This window comes from Fundulus heteroclitus, unplaced genomic scaffold (assembly GCF_011125445.2).
Source record: "Fundulus heteroclitus isolate FHET01 unplaced genomic scaffold, MU-UCD_Fhet_4.1 scaffold_48, whole genome shotgun sequence".
In the NCBI taxonomy this organism is placed as follows: domain Eukaryota; kingdom Metazoa; phylum Chordata; class Actinopteri; order Cyprinodontiformes; family Fundulidae; genus Fundulus; species Fundulus heteroclitus.
In genome coordinates this window covers 361,480-382,738 of record NW_023396901.1, presented here as the reverse complement: position 1 = coordinate 382,738, position 21,259 = coordinate 361,480, and the positions used below count along the sequence as shown (strand labels likewise).

At 37.2% G+C, this 21,259-nt stretch overlaps 1 protein-coding gene across 2 annotated transcripts in view; it reads left to right on the top strand.

The window, feature by feature from the left end:
* The window catches only part of grin2aa (glutamate receptor, ionotropic, N-methyl D-aspartate 2A, a), a 302,450-nt gene that overhangs the window by 187,633 nt on the left and 93,558 nt on the right, over positions 1-21,259 (top strand). For both annotated transcript variants that reach the window (XM_012876661.3, XM_012876660.3), the window contains 2 exons: positions 399-513; positions 14,319-14,521. In XM_012876661.3, the coding sequence (XP_012732115.2) occupies positions 399-513; positions 14,319-14,521 (318 nt within the window). The remainder of the gene's footprint in view (positions 1-398; positions 514-14,318; positions 14,522-21,259) is intronic.

Below are 21,259 nucleotides of genomic sequence, written 5' to 3'. Positions count from 1 at the left end.
AGAAAATTGGGACATATTTTAGTTTATGTTTTTTATTATTATTTAGTTTATAAGCTTTGAAAAATATTACTATTAAGAAGTTTCAGGAAGACATTGATGTATATTATATATTTTAAAATGCAGCTTGTCTGAAACTACAGATTTTTACCACTTCTCTCGACAGCTTTTTAGTTCATAACACACACAACATACTACAGCCTATAATGTAACAATACATTGCAGAATGTTGACCTTGTTTAATCTATTTTTAAATATAGCAATCGTCCAAGCAAGGTACATAAGTTATAAACTATGAAATGACTTTTCTTTACTTTTTTGACCTACCCTCTTACTACTCTTCTCTTAATTTCTCATCACCTCCCCAATGGCTCCTAATATTCTTATTATTTTGCTCTCAGGTACATGATGAATGTGACTTGGGATGGCAGAGACTTGTCGTTCACAGAGGATGGCTACCAGGAAAACCCAAAGCTTGTTGTCATTGTTCTCAATAAAGAGAGAGAGTGGGAAAAGGTAAGACCCAAAACTATCTTAACTGGTTCAATTTAGTATTGTTTGTTTACTGAAGTTTTCACCTAATATGCAAAACATTATTATCTATTCGTGGTGGTATGTTTCATTCCCATGCACATTACTACAGTTTAGTTTAAACTTTTTCGTATTAAGCTAATTTGTCATGTGCCTTGGAGAAAGCTGTATTTTGGCGGACATCAGATAATCTTTCTTCACAAAACAATTTCACCATTCAAACACATTTCTATTACTGTTAATGTTTTCCATGTATACTAATTTTGCGAAAATCTAGTGAGAATATATATGTGTCTTACTATATAGTATTATTTTTATTTTCACATTAAAGTAAATAACCCAGCAAATGTATTGAGTACCTTTAGTACAAGGTACAAACTTCCATGAGGTACTGTTAGAATTACATGAATGTAAGCACAGGAACAATATTAATAGTTTATGGGCTGATACCACTGTGTCACACTGCTGCACGTGTGAGTTAAAGCGTTTCAGTATTAGACTTGTAAGCATTTTATATTGTACCATGAATAATGTGATCTCTAGCGAGCTAAGCCAGGGTAATTATGATATTTGCCAGGTGTCAATACAATTCATGAAAAATCCTTAGTATCACATTTCACTATGCATATGTTCTGTCTGGCCTGATGAAGATTTAGACATCTCACTGTACCGGATCATTGGAGGGATTAAGATGGCTCTGTGGTTTGACTAATTTAGCTAATGGTTGTTTGACTAGTTGGAGGCACTCATAGAATGTAGAGAGCCTTGAACTTTCAGTGTAAGATGTTTAGACAATAAATAAATATTTAAAAAGACAATAAAAAATCAAGGTAATGACAGCAGGACAAAATATAAAATGCTCTACCCTTACCCAGCTCATAGTAGAATAATTTTTACAAACTTTATCCCAGTGCATATGCAGTACATGTAATGGAGAACATAATAAATTGTACTCATGCCTAATATTAATTACATGATTTCAGGTTTTTCAACATACACAACATTTCTTCATGTTTGGCTCCCATAGAAGTGTGTGGATATAGCAACATGCATGGCTAGATAAAGATTAAATAGTTTGTGATGCCTTGAATTTCAGATTGTTCAGCAATTAATACAAAGTAAGAGGGAGGGTAAGGGCTTTCAATATTTGTTTTAAAAAGCCAGAAAAACGTAATGGTTGCCATTGGCATCATTCCTCTTGACCCTATATCCACTGGTTTTTTAAACTTTGTGGGATTTCTGTAATATTCTGTTTTTTTTCCTTCTGCACTTTCTTGTATTTTGAGATTTGAACTACACAGACACACACACACACACACACACACACACACACACACACACACACACACACACACACACACACACACACACACACACACACACACACACACAGACAGACAGACAGACAGACAGACAGACAGACAGACAGAGAAATAGGTACACACACATAAACCCATATATGGATTTGCAAGTACCTCATACTCAAACTTAAACTGGTAAGCCATCTTAAAGGAAAAACTAGTGCACAACAAAACAAATAATAATTAATTAACATTGTATTTGAAAATGTGTTTATCAGAACAGATGTAGTTGATCAGTGACCTCTTTTAAAAACAGAGCCATGGATTTCTTCAAAGGACTAGTGTGTGTAAGGTAGTTTGATACATTGCCACTGTAAATGCTATTCTAGATGTTGTAATGGATTTTAAATGGCAGTCATGCATCTTTATATCCGCATTGGACTTTCTCACACTTGCCTAAATATCTAATATTTAATGTCCCTATAATTCATGCTGTGGATAGGAGGAAGGGACAGGTTTTAGAGTAGTATAGTAGAAGAGGTGTGGATATGGGGAAGAAACAAAGCAAAGACTGATTGTAAACTAGTTTTATCACAGCTTTGTTTTCATCTCCTTTGTCATATTTTCCAATTTTTTTTATAAAGTTTTTAAATATTTCCCAACAATGTCTTTTCTTTCTTAAATCTTTACTCTTTTACTCTACAGTTCTCTCTTTTCCAGATTTTACCTCCCTCCTCCTCCTTCTTCCTGTCCTCCCACCCATTCGTCTCTAATCCCAATAATCCGTGCACTCTAATGCTGGGCTCTTTTATAGCACCTCAGAGCAGTGTTGATCAAAACCTGAGATGTCTGTTATCTGGTTGCCAAAGGGTCAGCACTCTCAGGTGTGTGCATAGGCATATATTCAACATTTAGCACTGGTAATCAATAGAAACGTTATTGGTAAGACTTGTGTTGCAACCAGTCTGCTTATAGTTTTGGTCATATCTTCCTTTGCATGCTTTATTTGCAGAAACTTGCACAGCGTTCCACAATCTTTTGAAGCAGCTTTGTCATATTTCATGCAGACACACACACAACCCTTTGTTAGTGTGCCAAGGACAAGTAGTGTGTTGTAAACAGAGTCTATGAAATTGATCAGTGCCACTTCTCTGTGGAGGGGGAAATTACTCTGAAACCAAAAGAGAGACACCAACACCCAAGGTGGAAACATAGTTGGAAACTTTACTATCTCAACCTAGTGTTGCCATGCACCAGAAATCAGTTGCACAAAGTGACTTACATCATGATCAAGAGGAAATCAATTTTGTACATGCACTAAAATATGGATATGCACAAAAATATAAAATGTGTTCCCATGGGGTGCAATATGCATAGATGAGGAGAGGAGAACAATTTTGATTTAGAGGGAGAGGAACAGAGGTACAAAATATGTTGCAGGTAGAAAGAAGAAATTAGTAAAGGAATAACATAGGCAAAAGAATAGCAAGGAGAGTGAAACAACAGCCTTGTGAATAAAAACAGAGATGGAAGGCAGCTACTAGGATGTGCAAGATCTGTCTTCATTGCAACCTCTACAAGTATTTAGCACTTTTGTGTTTGAAGCATCCACATGCAACATCTCTGTGCCTGTTTGAGTCATGCTCTGTTGTGGCGTTAAAGCCATGCTCAAAGTGAGCCTAGAAAGCAAACCCCACACCATTACACTACCACCAACATGCTGATTCATCAATACAAAGTTGGATGGGTCCATGCTTTCCTACATTCTGAATATTAAACAGTGCAAAGACTCATCTCATCATCACTCATCAGATCAGGCAGCTGTTTCCCAAACTTTTATTGACTAATTTTGGTGTACTTGTGCAAATTATAGTCCCATTTTCCTGTTCTTAGCTGACAGAATTATTCAATATGTTTTCTGTTCAGAGATGGTAGTAATCCTACCTTAGGTTTGAGCTGCTGTTCCCTTCCTGACATCTCAAACCAGTCTGACCATCTCCGCTGACATCAGAATTGCATTTTCTTGCACAAAACCGCTGTTCACTGGATGCATTCTTTTTTTTCAGACCATTCACTATAAACCTCAGAGATGGTTGTGCATCCCAGTGTATCAGAGGTTTCTTAAATGCTCAGATAAACCATTCTGACTCCAGAAGCCATCACGTCACTTAAATTGCAATTATTTTCCATTCTGATGGTTAGCTTTAACTTCTGTAAGTTGTTTTCATCACAACTGGCTGTGTGAATCCATTGAATTGTTGCAAAGCAATTGGTTTTCTTTGTACTAAATATGGTAGCAAGCAATTGAAATGATGGACCTAATAAAGTGGTCAGTTAGTGTTTGGCCTATATATATATATATATATATATATATACACTGTATATGTATATATATACTGTATATGTATATAGGCCAAATCTCTTTACATATGGATTTGAAAAGGGTAGAACTTTCGAATTGAAAATAAACATGCCATTAGCACACAACAGCATTAAAGCAAAAACTTTGCATACTGGCTCACCACAAATGGCTCACCACAAAATGTGCAATCAATCAGCCAGATAATCTATACACAAAAATCATTTTCCCAATCATGTTGTGATAGCAACCGCAAAAGTAACTTATCTTTAGCTACATTTACATGGAAAAAAGGAATCAGAATAAAGGACCGATTGGAATAAAAATGTGTCATGTAAACACACCAATCGGAATATTTTGATCAGATTAAGCTCAATCCGAATTCAATTGTAATCAGAATGAGAGGGGTAGTTTACGCCAATGTAAATGTTTGTCAGTATCAAGTTATTATAAATATGGCAAACTGTTTTGAGTGCGCATCTATACCCTATGTCATCATGACGTATTTGCGCTTTGAGTGGCCGAAATATGTTGGGAAGCAAAATTGTCTCTGCTCCCGATACAACTGTTCTATCTGAAACATTAAAATTATTAATTATTCAATTACATTTCAACGTAATTAGAACCTGGTGCAAGTCCAGCCTGCACGCTCTGAAGACAAATGAACTCATACACTACTGCTTTGTTGTTTTTTTTATTATTTTTCAGCAACAAAAGGGGAAAATTAGGAAAATTTGATTACTCAGAGTGGTTGTATTCTGACTAAATCCAGGTGCATATAAATGCACATCATAATCAGATTAATTGATTGTGTGCCCACATAAATGGTAAAATTCAATTATTCTAAGTTTTTAATCCGAAAACATTTCAATCTAATCGTGAAATTTTGTGCATCCAAACATAGATAATAACCTACCAACATAAGGTGTATAGTTAACTACAAACATTTGTCAAGCATTTCTCTTTCACACACTGACAAGAAATATTTTTCAGTTAATCAGTTGAAGTCTGAGCACCATTTAGGGTGTTTATAAGTGACATTGAGCAATACTATTTGACAGGGACTCTTGATTAACAAATGATAATTAATCATTGATGATGTCAGGTTCGGCAGATTCTATACTTTTAAATATAAATTAGGTGATAAAATTTGTGCAAGTAAACTGCATTTTATTAAAATGTGAAAAATGCTTACCTTCTGCCACGCAATGACTATATTGATGTAATGTTCTTATGAATAATACTATCTAAAAAAAAACAGCCAAATATTGAGAAAAGGGGCCCAAATATTAACCACCCACCCAAAGCTATTTTTCCATCTTAACATGCTTAAAAGAAGCCCAATTCGGCGTAAACCCACCCAAACTGGCAACACTGCCTTGGATAAACTTGATAGGGTTAATTCATTAATACTTCTAATACTAATTTGTCTAGGGTGATTGTCATATAACTGTCTCCTACACAGTTTATTTTGTTGCCACCTAAACTAATGTTTCTAAAACCTTGTTTTAAATAATTGCAAATGTGAAGACAGTAGGCTTTTTAGCTAAACATAAAATCTAAATTAAGTAAATATATAATTTATGGCAGCCTCTGTTTTGTATATTGCATGATTATTGAGATTATGGGTGTAGAGTTTACAATATGCAACTAGGTCAAGACAAAATAGCTTACTTTTACTCATGCTCATTATCAGATCACCTAATAAACTATTCATCCATCTTCTTCCGTTTATTGGGTTGGGTTGCTGGGGTAGCAGCCTTAGTAAGGAGGCCCAGACTGCCCTCTCCAAAGCCACTTGGGCCAGCTCCTCCGGGGGAAACCCAAGGCATTCCCAGGCCAGCCAAGAAACATAGTCCCTCCAGCGTGTCCTGGCTCTTCCTCTGGGTCTCCTCCCGGTGGGACGTGCCCGGAACACCTCTCCAGGGAGGTTTACAGGAGGCATCCTAACCAGATGCCCAGGTCACCTCAACTGGGTCCTCTCGACATGGAGAAGCAGAGGCTCTACTCTGAGTCCTCTCTGTATGACCGAGCTTCTCACCCTATCTCTAATAGAGAGCCCAAACACCCTGTGGACAAAACTTATTTTGGCCGCTTGTATCCTCAATCTCATTCTTTCGGTCATGAACAAAAGCTCACGACCATAGATGAGAGTAGGAATGTAGATCAACCGGTAAATCGAGAGCTTCGCCTTTTGACTCACTCTCTCTTCACCACAACAGACTGGTACAGTACCCGTTTGACTGCAGATGCAGCACCAATCTTGCCTATCGATCTCCCGTTCCTTCGTTCATTCGTGAACAAGACACCAAGATACTTAAACTCCTCCACTAGGGGCAGGACATCCTCCCCGACCCAGAGAAGTTACTGTAACCTTTTCTAGCTCAACACCATGGCCTCGGATTTTGAGACACTGATCCTCCCAATAATTGTTTATAAATTCACTGATATTTTAATGTGATGTGCAGCTGCAATAGTTTGAATTAAAATTATATTTTAGGGATACATTATCTTAATAAAAAAAATGTTTGCTCATGGTTCAAATTTAACCACAATTACAACATTGAAATGGAAATAAAGTTTAGCAAAAATATTCAGTACATCATGACCAAACTCTGCATATACAAATGTACAAAGAATACAAGTGTATTTTTGATTAGTTATTGTTATCTACTACTTTAAAAATTGCACCTTCGATGAAAGTTTGTGTTTTAATGCAACTTCCCTAATTGAACGAGAAAACTGTATATACTGGCACACTGGATGGAGTGTGCAATTTGCCTCTGAAACTGCCACATAGTTTGCATTCAGTTCACAAAATAATTATTACAGACAATAAGGGATTTGTGCTTGAAGAATCACAATATGGAGCAGAGACACACACAAAACCCATGTGCATACACCCACACTTCCAGGTCGACGGATAAACACAAGAAGGCTCTTTTTTCATGCAGGCGTCACTGTCCTTTGAATCTTAATAAAAGAACTGCACTTGAAAGAGAAAAACTGTATAAATCAGTGATTAGAGTTTTCTCTCACTCTTTCTCTTCCTCTCTGCCCTCGTTTTGCACTCACAGACTGTGCCACGCACACGCACCCTGATGCATGCAGGCAGTTGCAACACACATACAGTTCCCCCGCACACGTGCACAAGCGAACAGTCAAAGTAAGGGTTGGAGCTGGAGAGCAGAATCCATTTTACCGACGTAATTTTGTCTGACAGGAGTGACAGATACTGTTTTATGACTGAATGGGTTTCTCCACGCTATTAGGAACTCATTCTCCCATAATGCATCTTGCCACAGTGATAACTCTCCCCGTGAGACCGACCAGAGAGAAGGTGCTCAGAATAGGATCCTTGAACAGAGTTTTTGTTGGTGTTTTGATTGCTTTTATGATTTTTTTCTCACTTGACAGACCTGGTTCTAGTAGATTACGCCTTTTGATGGTCAAATACAGTGTTGTAGAAGTGATGAAAATAGAAAGCAAAATAGATACATATGTGGAAAAATAACATGAAATTCTAATTCAGTACACCAAAGAATAGGCTAAAATTGTCCATTAGAAATAGATATATGGTGCCTGTAACTCTGTGCCCAGTGATAATATAATAGCCTCTTTGCTTCCTACAATGCAGTTATCCTGCTGGCCCTATCACCATAACCTCCCGCTGGCCTGACTGTCAGATCACATATGCATATTCTTCGCAACAGTCTTAGTATTGTGTGCGTGTAATATCTGGTATTACATCCGAGCAGGTTTAGTGTTCTCTTTCTCTCCCAGTCGATAAACACAAGCCCTCCTCCTTTCTGGTCATTAATTTATAACCCTTCTTTCTTTAATTAGGGAGAAGAAGACACTGGTGAAGGAAGGAGGATGATTAGAGCAGCAGGAATAGAGAGAAGGAATGCTGAAGTCAGCTTTTTAGTTCCATCTTCTTCCTCCCCTTCCTGAACCTTTCATTTTGTGAAGCAACCTCCTAGAATATTTAACTGATTTTGTTACCAGATTATACTCCTGTCTGAATTGATCAAAGATTGTTCAGTTCTGTCACTCCAGTTGATCTAGAGTAAATGTGCCTGGGAGTACTGCATGAATGCACCCATCAAGCACAACATTATGACCACTGACATGAAATGAATGCCCCTGACAATCTCAGATGGTGGCTGTTAGAGGGCGGAATACACACTATATTGTCAAAGGTATGTTTCTCACCATCATTTCGGTCTCAAAGTCTATTTATGAACCCTTTACACACGTAAAGAGTTCAGCCCATTTCAAATACTGTCAGCCATCACCAGTGTTGGGGAAGTTGCTTTTAAAAAGTAACTTTTTCCCATTACTCTTTACATCTTATAAAAGTAATCAGTTACTTTACTCAGTTTGCATTTTTGGAAAGTAACTTTTTCACATTGCTCTTTACTTCTTATAAAAGTCACCAGTTACTTTACTTAGTTTGCATTTTAGGAAAGTAACTTTTTACAGCAAAAAGTGACTAGACTTCATGCAGAAACATACTAGTTTTTGTGTGTTGTGTAGTTTTGTACTAGTTTTTGTGTGTTGAGTGCATTTTAGTCCTTATGATGGACTAAAATGCACTCAAAATGGATGCAAAAGATATACACATACAAACATATGTGTATTTAACTTTGAGGATATATGAGCCTTCATGGTAAATTCCTACTGACCACTCAACTGTAAATCCTGTGTAATGTAAATTGTATCAATCTGTGCCAGCCCAGATTTTATGTGAGTGCAGTGACTGTATGCTAACAGTGAAAAATGAGCTCCCATTGCAAGTACATCAAACATACAGCATATAAACAGATAAAAGATAAGCCACAATCATACTTGTTTTTAGGAATACCTTACTGATGAAGGAGATCTGCTGTTTTCTCTATTTGGTTAATTTATCTCTTGAAGCATAACAACAACAACATTGATATCCAGATGATAAATTACATTTTTTTTTCTTTGGTTTTTGTTTGGTTTTTCACTTATGAGTAGTGAGTTGAAAACTAGCATTTAATGCCCTCCCTGACCTTCTTGTTAAAAACAAATCTCTGACTAGAATAACAGTGACCGAAGTAGAATAAATAAATGTAATTGTTTTATATAAGCTTTGGACACAGTAATTAACAGCTTTTGGACACAGTCAGTAAAGAACAACCAATGTATTGAGCGCAACTGAGGACATGTTTTCCCTATAGTATTGAGAGATGTTACATCTACTTGTCCACAAGTAGATATATTTTTGTTGCAAAATAGTTTGTTTACTGATCCTGTGTTGTTGTTTTTTCACTCTCCGGTGCCTTTTATGAGGGCATTCTTAAGGCGCAGATGAATGCATCATTTCTCCTATTAAATTTTGCATCTAATTCAGGTTTATATTTGGCCTCTTATTACCTGGTTGGTAAGTGGCCATATTTCTCACTCTCCAGTTTTGCTGATCTACCCTTTTGGCAAATTTATATAAGGAAATTTACATAGTTCCAGATGCATTAGGTCAAACAAAAACAAAGAAAACATGAATTAAAGTGAGATAAAGCTTTTATAAGGCACTGCATCATCAAACCCAATGCCAAATAATTATAGAAAAATATTTGTAACCGTACTTACAGTTGTGGCACACTGTGATATTCATGCTTTTATCCTTCCTCCCAAGTACCTTTTCCTACTGACACAAGCATGTGTGTCTGTAGATGCAGTCACTCATGTGTGAAATGCAAAACAGCTGGGCTAAGACAGATAGCCAAATGTGGACAATCTCTGGAGACTGAAGGTGACAAACTACAGAACTGCACCTCGACATACTGTCCTGCTTCTCTTTCTTTGACACAAATTCCTACACACATTCACATTCTGAGAGCTGCAGCTGACAGCAGAGTGAACTGTTGACAGTCTTGCATGCTAAGAGTGGAGAAGAGACTCTAATCCCTGTCAAAGAGTAGAAAACCACTCAAAGCAAAACAATTAAAATGCTAATTTCATTTCCTCCTCTCTGGTTGCCTGTTAACGACTTAGCCAAGCATATGCATTCAGGATTAGCAGTGTGTGACTGTTTATGTGTCCATCGGTGACAACACCATCTCTTGACTCTTGGGTCAAAGGGGAGGCCAGATTAAAACTGTTATGTACATGATATGTGTAAAAGTGCCAAGCATTAGTTTTGTAGTTAGTTTAAAACAATAAATTGTTTAGTAAATACAAATACAATAGCCAACCAACAGCGGGCAGGCTGGCTAGGTTTTTTGTAAGAAAAGGGGCACATAAAATATCCTAGCCTTACTTGATTTAAGGAAATTACCACGTCTTTGAATTTATGTCATTAAAGGTATTAGTTCCTGAATATTTACATATTTCTAGTCATGGGCATTAATGTCATATTATATTGACCCCTGTTTTTTCAGGATGTGATGATTATATAACATACAACTTAACTGGTTTTCATAAATGAGCATTGGATATGCAGCTTTGAATATATGGTGACCACATACTCAACTAAGGACTGCATCAGGGGTTGTCAGAACCAGTAGAGTTTATTTAACGTGTTTCTTTTCTGAATCAACTTTATTTGTCAGGTATGTGTACACATAGGAGGAATATTACTCTCTTTTTTGCAATGCTCATGATGTGCTTACTTAAACTACAATAATACAACAACACAATAATCCAATAATGCAAATCAAACAGTCTGCAGTATAGAAAACACATATGAACACTATAAACAAGCAGACAAATTGAGTCAATACTGCTATTGTGCAATGATCAGAGTGCAAAGGATGCAGAAGTAAATATTATTTCCATTGTTGTTATTATGTACATGTCGAAGGGGAAAGTGATATACAGGTGTACATACACATACGAACATACATGACCACAGTGTGATGAGACCAGAGAATGGGATTGCTGGAATAAATTAGTATTACATACGGTGTAATGCAAATGACATAGTTGGATTTTCAATACAGGATATACAATATGACAGTATCAACAGTAAAAATGAACAGCACTTTTTTGTCAGTCAGCTGTTCATTAAAGTGATGGCTTGTATGGAAAAAAAAACTGTTCCTGAATCTGTTGGTTGGGGCATACAGTGGTCTGTAACACCTACCAGAGGGCAGAAGTTTGAGCATGTTACGGCCGGGGTGAGATGGGTCCTGGAATGATGTTCTTGCCTGTTTCCTGACTTTGGAGATGTACAAGTGGGCAGGTTGGCACCATTGATCTGTTTTGCAGTCCCGACTGTCCGTTGCAGTCTGGTCCCTTTTTGATGGCAAACCAAACCGGGGGGGGGGGGTGTCTGTCCGTCCTCCTTAAGTATATGATCCTCTCACATAGTTCTGAACATGTTAAACTCCAGGTTGTTCTGGCTGCACTAGAGACCCAACTGATCAACCTCCGTCTGGAGTCCGACTCATCACAGTCCACAGTCCAGTGACCACTGTGTCGTCAGCAAAGATACAAGATCAGTGGGGTATGAAGTTACCCAGCCTGGCCTGCTGACTCCTGCTAGTCAGGAAGTTAATGATCCACTGAGAGGTGGAGGGATGAGGATTTTTACAGGGGACTGGGATGATTGTAGATTGCTTGAAGCAGGAGGGAACTTCACACAGCTCCAGTGATGTGTTGATCTTCTGCCTCTGGAAGAGCAGGCACACATCCTCTTCGGAGAGGGGAGGATGGGATTGTGCCAGTCAGGGGAGATGGCCGTAGATAGAGTTGGAGCATCAGGGGGTGTGATTTTGGGCTTTTCAAATCTACAATAAAAAAAGTAAGCTTATCAGCCAGTCATTAAGTAACAGCAGAGTTGGGGGATGGTCTCTCATAATTAGTATCTGCAGGCCTTTCCACATTAACTCAGTGTTGCTGGCTGATTTTTCTACCTTTTTAGAAGAGTGCCTCTTTTCAATTCAATTCAATGCAATTAAATTTTATTTATATAGCCCCAATTCATGAAACATGTCATCTCAAGGCACTTTACAAAGTCAAATTCAATCATATTATACAGATTGAGTCAGATTATACAGATTGGTCAAATATTTCCTATATAAGGGAACCCAGTTTATTGCATCAAAGTCCCGACAAGCAGCATTCACTCCTGAATGCTCTTCTTTTCTACTTTGATCTCTTTAGTCATTGTCCTCCTTCCCTGGTTGTACAAGACTCTGTTCCCACTTCACTGTTTTACTCTGAACCAGGGTTTTTGGCTGTTGTATGTGTGGAAGGTTTTAGTCTGCACACACGTCCTCACAAAGCTGATGTAAGATGTCACAATGTCAGTTTGTAGTACACAACCAGCATTGAGGAACAGTCCACAGATTGTAGTTAAACAAGTTTCAGATTACTATAGATCTGCCTGCTCCAAAATCAACAATTGCTGGAAAAAAACAAGATCAATTTTCAGCTCAAAGGAACAATGTCCATCAACAGTTGTACATACCATAAAGCTCAGGGGATATTTCTCTGAGTAGTCATGTTATGTATCTGGTTACCTTCGTAAGTCACCTGAAGTGACTTACTAAGCTACACAGTCAGTCCTATTTATATTTTGACTCCATTCTCAGAACGCCCAATTCAGGAATCCTGAATTTTCATTATGTGTTACCATGATGAAATTTTGATGAGACACTGGCTCAGAATTTACATAGATTACAAATAACAGACAGACACAACAGGACATAACGTTTTCACTTTTATTTCACCAACATTTCCTGAGAAGCTTAAGGCATGCAAATAGTCCGTAACATTCAATTAGATTCATGTTTGTGTCAAAAAGACAGATAGCGGTCCATTTACAGACAATGTAGATTACTGTGCAGTTGTGTGAGTTCATCAGACAAATGCTCCCAGAGAGGTTGAAAAGAGTGCAAATAGTTATTATCACAAATTGAAATGTTCAAGTTAATTGCCAGTGCCTGATTCACTGCTAGTGGAATCAGTAAATTGCAGAAAGCATATGGAATTTTATAGATGGAAGAATAGCTTATATTTCTTCAGCCTAACCTCAACTCAACAACTAGACAGCTGGCTGTTACAACAGTACAGTGATCCAAAACAGATATCAAAACAGATTATGTGTTGGATAAAGAAGGTTGGTTTGAGATTCTGGAATTTCAGTGATCTAAACTACTTAAGTAAATTAAAGAGGGTTCTAACATTGCTAATTAGAATAATTATGGCATAAGTGTTTTTATGGGAACAAAAAATGTGTGTGTTTCTCTACAGCTGCCCATTATGAGTTTATGTAAATCTGCAAATGGAACTCTATGTGTTTACTCCACAATCAAGCTTATACGAAGCTAGACTACTTTCACTTTCAGTGATGAAGAAGAGATGGAGGCAAGAGTTTTATAATGGAGCTTTTGTCTCTTTTTTTCTACTTTCCTGTATTGATATTTGAAAGCCATGCACGCCTCTGAGCTTGTTACTGTTTTTCCTCTTCCTCTTTGGATCCTCCATCTGACAGACAGGCACAGACTCACAGGCCCACACATAGATATTTACAGTGAAATGTGGATGGATAAAGCTGTTCCATAGGGGAATCAGTGACATCACAGCTCTGGAAACTTTCTGAAATATTACTTAGGTCTGCATTTATACCGAAATCTGAAAATGAACATTTCTGTCATATTTTACTCTTTCTGTAGGTCATTCTGGTATTGTAGTGTTGTCTCTTCAAGTTCTGTCTTGTCATATGTATGATTAATACAAATTCTGTTAGAAAGTCATTATCTTCTGTGTGCAGGTGTGGAATTAAAATCTATTGGTATATTTAACCTTTCCCACTAACATGTTGAGGGTCAGATATTGTCACTTAATGATCTGGAAGAAGGTTACCATTAACACAAAGGAGAAAATTAACCCTAAAGCACAATGCTGTTTATCTAAAATAGTATTGTTTTACAATCACACTTGCCTGTAGCCACTTAACAGCAGTTGAGCCACACTAATGTCAGTTCACACAATCACACCCAGTAACAGCTAATGTATTAAAGTACACTTAATGTTTTATATGCTCATACACAGAAATACATATTGTCTTTAATGTAGATATGCTGATGAACCTGTTTTTGCAAGTACTTTGAAACCTAGTTGCTTCTTGTTTCATTCTCGTCCCCTCTCAACAGATGGGGAGACTTGACAATGGCAGCCTGACACTAAAATACCCAGTGTGGCCAAGGTTCAACTCTTTTGGTGATGCTGAGCTGGACGACAACCACCTGTCCATCGTCACCTTGGAAGAAAAACCTTTTGTTATTGTGGAGGATGTTGAAAGACTCACTGGTACCTGTATGAGAAACTCTGTGCCCTGCAGGAAGCATATCAAAGAGTAAGTCTGATGCTGGTTTCTCTGCACACTGGAAGTTGGTTAGGTATGCTGTATAGGTTTGCATTACAATTTTTTACATTTATAATAAATAATATGATGGATCAATATCCATAGAACAACAATTTCCTTGTCCCCAACATAAACAACTTCCCAATTGGTGTGTCTTTATGTACATTTCAACTATTAAACTTCAGAGGGTCAAATAGAGCAAAAAAATATGAATACAATTTTAAAGGTTTTTTTGAGCTGGGTTTTTAATTTTCCAAAGAAATGGAGAGATGTCTTATTTACATTTTTGTGAGCTGTCAAACATTTGCTTTGAATCTGCTTGCTAATTTTTCTGAAACATTTAAGATAATGTGCCTTGCCAAAGCATTTAGACCCATTACAATTTGTTTTGTTTACATTTTGTTACTTTAATATAAAAACTTAAATTTATTTTTTGGTGTTTTATATGAAAAACAAGTGCATAATTATGAGGTGGAAAGATAAAATACACATGATTTTATTCTATTTCGAAGAAAAGTCCAAAAACAATGCCATTCATTCATATTCAGTCAATACGTAAAACAAACATTTAATGTAATCACAACTGCTAATCTTTTCCTCCCAGCTTTGCACATTTTGAGAAAAAATATTTTGCCAATTTTTCTTTGTAAAATCGGTTAAGCTCGATCAGACTAGAAAGAGACTACATTTAACCTACATTTTCAAGTCTTATTACAGATTCTCCATTAGACTTAGGTCTGGGGGTTGAATGGGACATCAGCCCCTTTTCCATTGCCACACAAAAGCCTGGGGCTTTCAAGAAGCCTGTGGCTTGTCAAATCCCTGGTAGCGTTTCTATACACATGTACCTGACTACTTTCACTTTCAAGAGACTCAGTACTTTGTGCTGCTTTCTCAGGGCTTTTGGAGGGGGTGTGGTCGCGTACAGCAAAAAAAAGGAAAAAAAAAACTGTCTGCCACAAGGGTGGAATAAGGAACGGTATTGAGATAAGGAATTTACAAAGCTATCAATTTTATAACCCTAATTTACCACAAAAAGTAGTTTTAAGATGTTTTTTTGCTGAGAAAGTATGCCTCCAAACGCTGACAGGCTGATGTCAGTTTTAACCCCGACTGCTGTTGCAAGCTGTCGGCCAGACCTTCTGGGATTTCCTGCATACTCAATCTGTTCATTCCAGCCATTCCAGCATAAACCATTTACTAAGTTTGTGGGGAGTATCTGAATATACCAGATATCAAATGTGAAAATCTTGGCTGCATGTTTTCAGCAGTTTAAGTTAATTGTAAACTTTTTTGCCACAGTTCTGTAACTAGACTGATATTTTAGTACTAACGATCAAACGGAGGCCTTTCATTTTCCTTGAGGACTGAAAACACATATTTCCCTAAGACTGACTTTTCATGTAAACCTAGTTGGTGGCCTGTGAACTATTTTACTCTTTACAAACTACATATGTGTATGCTGTATTTATTAACCTAAATCAGATCGGAACAATCTGGCTCTGCTTTTCTTCTGCGGCAGCCGACTCTGCAAATAAATTTGCTCCCATTAAAGGGATGCAGTATTGAGTAGGCAAAACTCTACTCATATAGCTCTAAATTTTTATTTTTGTGAGGTCAAGTTTGGATCAGACAGATCAGCCTGTGTGCTCCCCCACTCTGTCCTACGCCACGCCACCTCACTGCGATTTCCGCACACAGAGAGACAAACTGTGCTTTATTTTCATTTATTTAAACCAACAGGAGTAGAATAGAATAAGGTCCGGTGGATCTAAGTGGGCGGAATAAGGTAGGATCGGTGTAAAAGGGGTTAAAGAGGTGGAACACCATCAGCAGAAGCTGTCATCCTGTTTTATTCAGGGTCCGGATGAAGGGCAGGAGGATATGGATACAGCTTCTCAGTCTGCCTTTATCTGTTTGACCTATGGTGTCTTTTGCCACCACTCACTGGACTGCAGTTTCCCTCTCAACCTCCCCAGACATCATAACCCGTTTTACATAAATTTGCCCTTGGCGAATGGAAACACGAAACCCCAAAAGCTCTAGACTTTGGTTTACCCTGTGAAACCAAAGCTTGGGGCTTTAAATCCTAGCGCTGTAAATGGAAAAGGGGGTATCCTAACACATGGATATGCTTTGATCTAAATCATTGTTGTGGCTCTGGCTGGATGTTTAGAGTTGTAGTCCTGTTGGAAGGGGAGCCTTCACCCAAATCCCAAGGTTTTCTTCTGTTATTGCCATAATATCTATCCACTCTCCCTGACCTCTATGAAGAAAAGGATCTCCAATGGTTCATACCTTATATTTATAAAGATTTAATATAGGGGTGGTAATTAAAAAAACACTTCCTTAATAAATTTGATTGGAATTGGGTCTAACATACAAGTTGATGGTTTAGATTAAGCTAATATATATTTTGAATTACTCAGAAAGCTCAGCTAGATCCAAACAGTCCAAAAACAGACAAGGTTCTAAAGTTACCTGCAATACTGTCTCACTTACTGAGGACGTATTTTTCATGTTCGGGAGGACTCCTCTAGATATGCACAGTACCATTTTCTCTCCAATTTACCACCATGGTCTTTTAAAGTGCATAGGTCTGTAGTAAAACCAGGTAGCCAGCCTCCTAGGAATATTTGCCTTAGTTTTCAAAGGGGCTACATTGTCTAATGCAACACGCAATGAGGAAGCAACACAACAAGAACACCAATTTGCAAAAGGAATAAAAATTAAATTGCTGCCCTTTTTTGTGTTCTATTGTGAAACTGAGGAGATTGTAAATGGAACAGTTTCTTTAAAAGTTGTTACAGTATGGATATAATGAATGTTTCTTTTAGGAGTTGAGAACTAAGTTAAATTTAACTCACAGGTTATAGCACTGGTCAGACAGGACAAGGTTATGAGGAAATACTGTTATTTCTTAACAATCAGCAACATATGTCAGCACAAGGTCTAAAGTATGAAGACAAAAATGGCTAGATGTGCAAATATTTTGAGGAAAGCCAACTAGTTCAAGATATCATTAAATTCTACATTTAACCTATTACTTTCAGTGTCAGCATGAATGTTAAAATTCTCACTGTATGATCTTATCAGTATTTAACACTATATCAGATAAAAGGTCTGAAAACCGATCTAAAAATTGAGAGTAGTTGCTTGGTGGACAATACAAAATGATAAACAGAAGTGATTTAGTGCTTTGCAATTTGGATAAGGAAAAATAAGGGTTAAATGTTACAAAAAATTGCAGCTATTAATTTGTCTGGGAGTAATCAGTATATTGGACTGATAGAATGTTGCTACTGCTCCTCCTTATCCAGTATTTCGAAGAATGTGATGTGTTGTGGATGTCATGATTTCACTCATTTATACTAATACAATTCTCTTAATGCAGTTAGGTGTCTCAGACAAAATTATTCAATCTGATTATAATAAATTAATTATTTTATGAGCGAGATCTTTTGTTTCATAAACCAAATTTAATTAATTTATTTTTTTATTCAGTTGGGGTCATAAATAATCTATTTGGGATTTTTGTGTTTTGCTTCTTGTAGATTATTTTTTAATCTATTTAATTTTGTAGTTAAAGGTATACTATGCAACCTGGATTCATTTTCCAGCGAGGCTCTCCCCAGAGGGCGAAAGTAAAAGTGCACTGTCGTAAAGATGCTCTCCGTCGGTTTCTCTGTCAAGCCAGGCGCGGTTGTTTTGAGCTTAGCAGACAGGCGAATGCAACGAAAAGTCGAAAAAACGGCAGTACAAACAATGACTAACACAGTGAAAGTATGAACATGCACACAGAGAGAAACCATTCCAATGTTACTTACAATCGCATCAGCAGAAACGCGAGGTCCGCGTCAGCCTTGCAGCCTTCCTTTTCTTTTAGCTCTCGCCATTTGGAAAAAGCTTGCCCGATGTTCACACGTGTACGACTCCTCTCTCTGTCCAGAGCTCTTTTCCTCTTTCTTGCCTGCTCCGACATGGGCTTTCGCTGTTTTCTCGCTGGTTCCGCCATGATAACTGCACAAATATCGCCACTGCGCTAGCAACGAGCATGCCTTTCACTGGGGGCGTGTAGCAGTTCTTGCCGTAAAGCAAGACCGACTCTCGCGATGCACAGACTTCTGAGCCTGTGGGTGTGGGCTGAGGGCTCCTGCAAGTGCAAGTATGGTATTTCCCCTACAGACCACCAGGGCGGCCGAGAAAACCTTTGTTCGAACTGAAATGACTCATTTAATCATCCAAAACGGTATGGAACACATTAATTAACTGAAAAATTTTGCATAGTATGCCTTTAATTAATTTTCTTTTAATTTATTTGCATTCAATGGTACATAATTCATTTGTTAATTTTTTATTGGATTATTCATATATCAAACTATTTATCTATTTATAGATTTATTCTTAACTTTGGCAGGCTTAGTCTTCCATTTCTGTGGAGAAAGTGTGTTCAGGGTAATGTTTTCGTTTAAACATTGCACTTTGCGTGTGCGCTGCCATCCATGTTGGCTTTTTTCTCCTACGTGACTTTTGGCAAACTGCAGACTAGATTCATTGTCTTTCTTTCAACAATAGATTTCTTCCTTGGTATTCTTTTATTATAATTAGATTTGTGGAGTGCAACACTCTCTTTTTCTTAGATTCTCTCACCAGAGATGTGGAGCTCCATCTTGCCTGATTATCTGGTTATTTATTTCCTTCCCCAGCATAGGTTTCGATGAATAGCTATGCTTTATCAGGATTACAGTTATGACATTTTTTGATGATGGGTGGAAAAGTGTACCGTGAGACACTCAAAGTCCGGGATATTGTTATGGAAACTAAATCTGCTTTAAACATCTCCACAACTTTATCCCTGATGTGTCTGCTTCCTCCCTTAAACTGCACTTCATGGTTTGTTCACTAATGCTATCTAACAGACCGCTGAGGCCTTAAGAGAACAGGTATATTTATGGTGAGAAGAAATTATACACAGTCAGACTCTAGTTAGGGGACATCTGAATGCGCGACAACTATATTTTACTTTATGCTGGTCTATTCTATCCAGTCACAATCAAATACATTGATGTTTGTCATTATAATGTGACAAGATATGGAGGAGTTCAAAGGGTGCAAACATTTTTGCAAGAAACTTTATATGGCAAGTCTTAATGAGTCAGAGTGATTTAAGGGGTGAAAGTGCATGATAAATTTTGCAAAGACTTACACTCTTGCTGTTTTGCTATCCCCCATCTGTCATGAGCAATGACACATGTTCAACCTATGCAGCAGCTTCTTTCCTCCCACTGAAAATGAAGATGACTGCTGAATTTAGCAGTTTACTTCCTTTCCTAACAAATTTTCACTCTCACACCCAACAAACTCTACCTTTTGGCTGGTTTCCATGCGCAGATGTTATGAGAGCATGTCACTGAAAGGTTTGTGTGATGCAGAATCAGAGCTTGTAATTTATTTATTTTTTTTTAGATAATTTGATAATACATAATTTCCCCAAAGGGGGCCACATTAGAAGACATAAAGCAAAACTGAATGACCTTTAGCTGCTCGGCATCAGTCATTTTCAGCTTGCATACAGTCCTGATCAGATATTTACATACACATTGTCAGCTATTTCATCCAAACTGTCACTCTCAGATGCCTCAAAAATATTTTGGAGGTGTAAATTTAATTAAACAATATATTTTTTTAAATATGTCTCAAGTATGGTTATGGTGGAAGTATATTTAGGGTCTGTCTCGTTTTCCAACATTATTTTTGTTCTAAACAAAGTGAATGGAAAAAAAAATGAAAGAAGGACTGCCTCCAAATTCTTTAAATTTATATCATATCAACATTGGCAAAACATGATTGGGTGAAGGGCATTGATCCTGAACACACATAAAAACTGGCTGTGAAATTAATTGGGAAGGCTCTAACTTTAAACAACTAGAATTACCCTGACCTCAACCATATGGTAATGTTTTGAACTGTGTTGAAAACCAAATATATGGAATTATTTTTGAACTGTGTTACATCACATTCCTGTCCAGAAAACAAGCAATTTTAACATCAAGCCAATTTTGCCAATATGAGAGGTCAAATATCCAGCACATATTGTACCAGAGTCATATTGCTCACTAGAAAAAGCAGATGGTTGTTTCCAACTAGGGACATTCATCCAAATGTTGGTGGCACTCTATATATATATTTGAATCTGTATATGGACTTTTAATCTTCTGTGAAATAAAGGAAATCTGCAAAATTAAAATATTTGCAGCCAGTTCGTATTATTGATATTGTATGGTGTATTTTACTTTCAACCTAAAATAATGCTGCCAATAAATTACTGAAAGCGCAAAATGTATTAAAGTTGTCCCAATAATGAATTATAAGAATTTTGATATGTATGGCCTTTCTAAAAATCAGCCACAAATACACAAAATATATATGAGCAGTGACACATACATTGTGGTTTATACAATTTTATGATACCATGTAATACTATTATTTTTAGATTGTGGAAAATTACCAGATATTATTTGATTGCAATGTTGTTGTTTTTTTTCGACTTGATATTGAAAATCAGTTTTTTCCTGACATTGTGCATGTTTATTTGCTCTTAGCTACGTGCAATTTGAACATTTTTAAATTATAACAAAACTTTATTCTGTGAAAATCCCTTGGAAATGTGGTTGTCTGAGGTCCACAAAAGCATGTAGAAACTGTTGCTTTGTGACAAACAGACCTCAA